This window comes from Astatotilapia calliptera, chromosome 22 (genome assembly GCF_964374335.1).
Source record: "Astatotilapia calliptera chromosome 22, fAstCal68.1, whole genome shotgun sequence".
NCBI lineage: Eukaryota > Metazoa > Chordata > Actinopteri > Cichliformes > Cichlidae > Astatotilapia > Astatotilapia calliptera.
In genome coordinates, this window is record NC_137442.1 from 941497 (window position 1) to 949848 (window position 8352).

General features: G+C 46.2%; 1 protein-coding gene across 1 annotated transcript; it reads left to right on the forward strand.

Moving 5' to 3' along the window:
* The first annotated feature begins 470 nt into the window (after positions 1–470).
* On the forward strand, positions 471–1835 carry LOC145423711 (general transcription factor II-I repeat domain-containing protein 2-like). Its single transcript, XM_080296467.1, has one exon. The coding sequence runs from the start codon at positions 471–473 to the stop codon at positions 1833–1835; it is 1365 nt and encodes a 454-aa protein (XP_080152593.1).
* The last annotated feature ends 6517 nt before the right edge of the window (positions 1836–8352 follow it).

Consider the following 8352-nt stretch of genomic DNA (forward strand, 5'->3'; position numbering starts at 1 on the left):
CCAAGTAAGAAGACAAAAACTTTCATACGGAATGGGAGGAGGACTTTTTTTTCACGATGTCATTTTCGAAGTGCGTTTGCCTCATCTGCCAGGCTGCCATCGCAATGCCAAAAAAGGGAAATGTGGAGCGGCATTTTCGAACTGTTCACGGAAAATACGACACTACATTCCCGCCGAAAAGCGAGCTAAGAAAGAAAAAGGTGAAGGAACTAAAATCCCAGTTGTCCGGACAGCAGTCATTTTTCACACAACAAACTTCAAAAGCGAAAGCCGCCACCGAAGCATCGTTCCGGGTGAGTCACATCATCGTTAAAAACAAGAAGTTTTTTCAAGATGGAGAGATGGTAAAAGAGGCATTCGTTGAAGCAGCAGACTAATTATTCCGAGACTTTAAAAATAAGGCAGAAATAACATCTTCGATCAAAGCTCTCCAGCTGTCAAGAAGTACAGTTACACGGCGCTGTGAAGCCATGGCGGAGGATTTAACCCAGCAACTTTGGAAGGACATCGGAGATTGCCAGTGTTTCTCTCTGCAGTTGGACGAATCTACGGACGTGAGTGACACAGCCCAGGTGTGCATTTTCATTCGTATGGTGTTTACTGATATCACTGCAAAAGAAGAGCTATTAACAGTCCTGCCCATGAAAGAACAGACGCGAGGAGAGGACATATATCAGTCGTTCAAAAACTTTATCGAGAAAACCCAGCTCCCAGTGTACAAATTGGTGTCTATTATCACAGATGGAGCACCCGCAATGGTTGGCCGCTTGAATGGATTTATTGCCAAGTGCAGGCAGGACGATGCTTTCCCGGACTTCCTAAATTACCATTGCATAATCCACCAACAAGCGTTATGCGCTAAAATGCTCAACATGAAGGAGATCATGAATGTTGCAACGAAGATCGCCTGTTCTATTCGCGCCAGATCTCTTCAAAGACGGTTATTTCGTGCACATCTGGAGAAGGCTGACTGCGACCACTCTGAGTTGTTGCTACACACTGACGTGAGGTGGCTTAGTCGAGGGAAATTCCTGCAAAGATTTCGAGAGCTTTGTCCGGAGATTAAGGAGTTTTTCCGTGTAGCTGGACAAGCAGAATACATGCAACTTAATGACGGTCAGTGGCTGTTAGACTTGGCATTTTTAACCGATCTGACAAACATGTTGAATGACCTTAATCTACAGCTGCAAGGAAAAGACAAAACAGTGATCAACATGATCAGCTCAGTTAATGCTTTCAAACGAAAGATGCAACATCTCTCTTTAAAGCTGCAGCGCCATGATTTGATAAACTTTCAAAACCTGGCGTCAGAGCTGGAGATGCAGGGGATGGCCTGTTTGCAACTTGACAGTGCACGCTACACAGAGCAGATTGACAATTGTCTGTCAGAGTTTGACAAACGCTTTCAAGACTTTTCTTTGCTCGAGCCAGTCGCTACCTTCATGTGCTATCCTTTTCGGGAAGATGCTGAGGTCGATTCACTCGCATCAAAAATTGCAAAACTATTTCACCTGAACTCTTCTGGAGTGGAAGATGAGATTTTGACACTACAAGCCGACATTGAGCTGAAGTCCAGAGATCATGGACAGTTCTGGAACTTACTCACAGAAGTAAAGTACCCCAACATGAGGAAATGTGCTGCCTCTTTGACTGCATTATTCGGCTCCACTTATTTATGTGAGTCATCATTTTCCCACATGAACATCATTAAGTCCAAGTACCGTTCCACCATGACTGATGAACATTTGGAAGTGTGTTTGAGGCTGGCCGTCAGCAGCTACTGTCCGGACTATGCATCCCTGGCTGATTCAATTCAGTGCAAGTCATCAGAATAAACTCAGGTAATGACAAAAAATTTACATAGTTAATTGTGTTGTGAAATATTGGATATTGCGGTTATGCATGTATATACATTGTAGATATAAAGAATCCTCAATATATTTATAAATAAGTATATGTTTTGGATTTTTGTAGTGGGTAGATCATTTTGACTTGGTCATTTTATAAGTAGCTCACATGCGGAAAAAGTGTGAGCACCCCTGCTCTAATACCTGTCCTGCTCTGCGTCAGAGTCCTGGCCTCTGACGGTTTGGACAACAATGTAAGCATCACCATTTGTGAAAACACATTAAATTATACTGTATGCAAAGCTTCTGCTCGTCTCCTAGCAACATGTGCTCACGCCTGTCAGTCATCCGGCTGCCATGGCAACAGCCACAAAGACCAAAGCTACTTGTCCCTACATCGCTCCGGCAGGAATGCTGCGTCTGCAAGTGTGCGTGCATTAAACTACAGTTAACTGTCCAGTAAAAGTCAGTTTCTCTGGTCTGGAGGAAGCGTTTCAGATCAGTGGAAGGATTACGTCCTCCTCCGAAGTCCTCTGAGCAGCCTCACACTCTCCAGATAAAAATAAGAGAGCGTTTGACTCAGCTGTTGACATTTCTGAGATAAAAGATTGAAAAGTCTGACACTTTACTGAACTCCTCTCAGGCTTCGTGCAAAATGTGAAGCAGCAGAGTGATGCTGTCAGCGGAGACACGGAGCTCCGTGGGAGAAAGGGACCGTTTAAAAGGAAGCAGTATTTTCTTTGAAGTGTCCTGATAAGTTTTACGTACAATAAGTGCTGCAGGTTAGAAATCGAAAACCCGTTTTAATACGAAATGTTTTGGTGGAGCTGCAAACGTCCACGCTCTGCACGATGCGAGCTGCCATCCAAAAAAGGAACACTGTGTCACCTCTGTGCAACTCAGATCTCCACCTTCACCGGAAGGTGAGAAGAGCTGATGGATGTGGGAATAAACAGAGTTTGGGATTTAATTTCCCGAGACGTGCGTAGCCGCTCGTGTTTGTGTAAATATAATTAATGTTTTCTGTATTAAATATTTGCCCTGATTAATGTAACTAACCTTTAATCTGAGCTGAGCGCGGAGCGTCTGCGCGTTGTTGGAAAAGGTCGACATGTGGCTCCATGTTTAGCTCCCTGATCATGTTTAACTGTGCGGGCGGAGCGTCACAGCTCTGTGAGCGAATACAGTAAACATCAGCGGCGTTCCCCTCAGCTCGCGGCGGTCGACTCCTCGAATGTGCATCAAGGGTCTGGTTGGATCATCTGTTCAATGATGATGACGTTTGTTGCTTAGGGGGAAAGTCCAGGTGTGCGTTCATATAACCAAAGCTACAAGGAACTGTTTGTGAGGGGCAACCAATCAGAAGAGAGATGACTGAAGGTTCATCATACAATAGGGAACATTGTGAACTACGACTCATGTAAAGCCAGTCTAGTCGAGTACAGAATAAAACCAGTGAAGGTGAGCGTCGAGTCTGAACTGAACGTCTGTGGAAGCTGTCACTGTGACGTGTTCCCACCGTGATGCTGATTCCAGAGGCAGCGCTGGAAATCTTGCGATGACTGATTTTGCATTTTAATTGTTTGTGATTATTTAATGCATGTTGTAATAAATGTAATTTTTTGTCGTTGTTGAACATGATATCAAACGGTGAGTCTGCAGGTGTGCCGATCAGCCTCTAGCATCCACTTAAAGGCAGCACTGCACACTGCCGGGTTGCTGCAGCGTCCGCGGCTCGTGTGGACCCGACAGGAGTCGGACCCCCATATATCACTTCCTCTCAGCCTCAGGTCCTCGCAGGATGTGACCATCAATTAATATGCATCGTCTTCCTCTTTGTCTTGGCTGTCACAGGAATCACTGACACAACGCCCACATCATCACTGTTGCTTTTGTCAGCGCCGGCGTTCCCTCTGAGACAAAATACGGTTAGGAGGAAGCTGTGTTGTGCGGCGAGCGTGCAGCCCGACTTATATCAAAGGCTACTTTATGTAACATGAAATCAAACAATGGGTCACTGCTGGCTGAGATGCCGGTTTGCTGACCGCCTGTTGACTCATTCGCTCTTTGATTAATGCAGTGATTCATCACCTAGCGAGCTGATTGGGTCAGCACTTCCTGCTGCAGGTTCAGGGGCATCTGGGGACCCTCAGCAGGCTTCCTGGGCTTCCACTAAATTACACAAAGTTTAATTTGACTTTAATGAAATCCACTTCAATTAGCCCACACACACAACACAAACTGACTTCAGTAATCATAGGTGTCACTCTTACTGATTAGCTCTGATTGCATCTGTGAGACGGTCTGCAGCCTTAAAGAAACCCTGCAGTCATGGTAACAACAGACGATTAATGATGACCCTCGCTGAGCTCTGGTTTGAATCCCCCTGTAGTTCAGATGCTGACACAGTGAGCCTTTTATTCACTGTATGGATAAATAGAAAGAACTGCACTGAGCTTTTTACCAAGTATATCAGTTATTAAAGGGAATAAAATAATTATTTAGTGACAAACCAAAAACATCTGCTTTATGTGGAGATATCATCTGAATTTCAGGAGCGGGACCTCTCCTCCTTCACGCCCCTTTGGCCTCAGGCTATAAAAACCCCCCTCCTCCAATACCTGCTGTTCTCATGTTCATGCCCCCCCCCCCCATTTTCCCTCTCTCCTCCTCTTCTCCTCTCTTCCTTTCCTTCATTCATTTCTCGTACATGGGGATCTGCCCGGCCCAAGAGCCGTCGCCAGTCCCCTTCGAGGCCTTCCCCAAAGCGCAGCACCATTTCACACTTCCTCATCGTTACCAAGGATGTGGTCCCAGCTAGTGAAATTGTCGGGTAAAGACAACGAGCAAGAACGGGAAGGAAAAGCTCCCTTTAAACAGGAAGAGCCCTGCAGCAGAGACCAGCTGGGGGATGAAGACCACAGTGACATCACCAGTGTTTTAAAGCTGGAGGCGGCCTGCTGTTCGCGTGTTATTTGGCACATTTTGCCATGACCAGAGGGGCCGATGGCGAGATATGGCAGCCTGGCTTCTGTCAGTCTGCCCCAGGGCAGCTGTGGCTACAACTGTAGCTGCCTCCACCAGTGTGTGAATGCGAGAGTGAATGAATAGTGGCATTGTAAAGCGCTTTGAGGGCCTTGAAAAGCGCTATATAAATGCAATGCATTATTATTTTTATGTTTACATTGGAGCTCTGTGTTCATCGATCACAGCAGAGAGTTTGTGCTAAAGCGTGAATAAAGTCTTTCTCGCCGTTCGATTTCCCCACATTTCTGTTTGTTTGCATCAGTCGCCCGCATTGATCCGAACCCGAGTACCTCTGAAACACATTTCCATCAGTTCGTTTTCCCGCTCTAATCAATACTTTGCATTGACACTACTGGGTCATATGATGGCTTTTAGAACAGAAGCTGTCATTTCTGCAGGCACGTACACAAACTTGATAAAAGATGCTTTTAGCTGCACATGCTGGCAGTGACACTCAGAGGGATGAATGGCGTCTGCTGGTGCAATCTAATGCAATCCAATAGCAGAGCTCTGTTACTGACACGTACAGTAGGACGAGTCGGGCCGACACGCAGCTCCACAGTCATTATTTAACTAACCGATCCTTTAAGCAGCGCCTCGGCTCTTTGTGTGTTTAAGCCGTTTTAGCGCCTGCCTGCAATCACGCTCTCCTCTGATTAGCTGCGCCTCACGTGGCTTCTGTAAACAGGATCTGCCACTCGTGAGCTCCACCTTCTCCACCTGCCTGTGCAGAGGTCCACTTACTCATTGTTGCTTGCAGACAGCAGCTAATCCGATCCGGAGAGTGGAAAGCACAAACATGAGCTACTGCTAATTATTAGTGACTTTAGGCTTTCGTTAGACACGAGCTGTATTTATGCACAAACATGGCAGGAAATACCTGCTGTCACTGAGTGTACGGCGTCTCCCTGCACTCACACTTACAGCTGCTTTCATACCTGCATACAGCTCGGTCACATTTCCTGTCCACACTCTTTTAAAGCCGTCGCTCCGATCATCAGTGTCTGTTTGTTGCTCCTCATGCAGCTCTGTGCACATCAGTCTGTACGCTCCATTTTGTTTGTAGTAAATTCATTCCTCAGATTAACCACGATGCCGTTTACAGCTTCTCGCAGCAAAAACCTTTGTGCACATCTGCAAACTGGTTGTGCTTCCACCACACATCAGACCTCAACACGTGGAACATGTGCGATGTCTGAGCAACAGTTAGCTTGATATTAGCTACATAGTGCTGGTGACACGGTTTATGAGGCTGTAGGTCAGGCTCTACTGACTGGAACGTTGGTGGTTTGATCGCCGTCTGCTCCGGTCGGGAAGACGCTGACCCCGTGTTGCTCTTCGCACTAACGTGGTGTGTGAATGTGTGTGAAAGTTAGAAAGAAAAAGTGCTTGTGTGGATGAGTGAGCGAGGCAAGTTGTGTAAAGCACTTTATAAGAAGCAGTCCATTTACCGTAAACAAGGCTCACCACAGGTGACTCCGCCCACCAGTTTGACCTGCTGCCCTGTTGTCGGTGCCTCAGGTCGATCAGGTCCCAAACCTCCAGACTCACTAACAGCTTCTTCCTCTGGGGCCGTTCAGGCTACGTCTACACTTACCCGGATAAATTTGAAAATGGCGTTTTCCGGAAACGCTCTGCGTCCACTCTGCCGTTTCCAGTTGTTTCTGAACAGCTGTGTCGAGGAAAAGCACCGAGTTTTTAAAAGTTGCAAAAGCGAGTGAGAATGAAAGAATTTGAAGAAAAGCTCCCTGGAGCATGTACACGACTGATATTAATCTGTAATACGGCTCTCAAACAAAACTCTGTGTAATGCCCTCCACTGTCTCAGTTTAGTTGGTCACATGACTAAAGTCTGACATCGGATCCCCTTTGGAGAGCGTTTTCAAAACGCAGCGTTTTCAAAACGCAGCGTTTTCCTTGACCGAAAACGCCGTCTCACTGTGGACATGGCGGAAGACTGTTAACAAACACTACCCCTCCTCTCCACACCCCACCCCTGCCCACCCACCTCACCAATCTGAGCCGTGGTCTGAGTGACCCTCGTCACTCAGGACACTCCCACACAGACTGTCCTCACACCTTAGGCTCTTTAAACTTCCAGGCACCAAGGAACTTCTTTCTTCTTTTGTGTTCTGTTGTTTATTTCTGTGTCTACTATTTGTTTTTAACACTGTAGGTGTGGAGCACCCCCAGTTTCATTGTACATGTACACTGACAGTAAAGGGTTTCTATTTTTTTCTGCTAATTATTTATTTTTTGTTTTACAGTTTACACACTACCATGTGCCAAATGGCTCCAATCGAGGCCCTGCAGTGAGCGCCGTCATCTGTTTGACTGTTTATTAACAAGAACAAGCAGGACGGAGGTGTCGGCCAATAGGATTGGACAGTTGAGTTTACAGGGACCAGTGTCACTGAGAGAGGGGCGAGTTAATCTTCATACGCGCTCGATCATTGCTCCCAACAAACATAACATCTCGTTTACATCTGCTGGTATTTGAACAGTTTTCTGTAAAATAGTCTGTTATTGTCTTTAAGCATCTTTATAACAAATGATCCCACTCAGCTGCACATTTCTGTGAAACCGAGCATGTTATTTGTAATAACTGAACAGCCTTTCTTATGTGGAATTTGCTACAGTCTCTTGTTTCCTGTGTGTGTGCTCCATCTGCCTTTGTCACTTTGCTGCTGGATCATTTATCCAGTGAGGGCATTTCTATTATATTCATCCAGGTAAGGATTCAGTTCATCAAGACGCAACCCTAACTTTTGGGACGTCCACATTAAGGTCCCGGTGTGCAGTATGATGATTGCCTACCTGGGTAATCGGAGGAGGATTCACTGGAGTCACTCTGAGTCTCAGGAGGGTGAGCAGGATGGTGATTTGATGCACAGAGGGAGGACAGCTCGGTGGGGACAAGCGCAGGAGGAGTCTAACTGGGAACAGACAAACACAGAGGTTACACTGGAACTCATGAAGGGGCTATTTATTGTATTGTTGTAAAGCACTTTGTAATTCTTATCCTGTGAAGACTACTACTACAACAACAGCAAACAATCTGGATGAGAGGTGCTTAAATCCTGGCTGAGGATGAGCTCAGCGGGAACCCGGCACTCCGACCTTCATCTCTCGACTAAAAACCCAAAACAGCAGAGCGGCGCAGGACTGTGACACACCCACACACCGACCCATCCCACTGCACTTTGCACTGATTAGCTGGGAAAGAAGTAACAAGTCGTCAAAAATCAACAGTAATCAGGTAGATTTGCCTTTAATGGCCTTTATGGCTGCACAGCACTGCTGGGATATTAGCAGAGGAGGAACCTGAAGTCACGTCAAGTGTTTTATGACGGCTGTCTGGCATGATACTTGGCAGGATGTCTGCTGCTGTAAAAACGTAATGTGCACATCTATTAAAGAAGACATTGCGTCAACAGTTTGGATGATGTTTTATTACAAACCCAACAGAAGCTTGGAC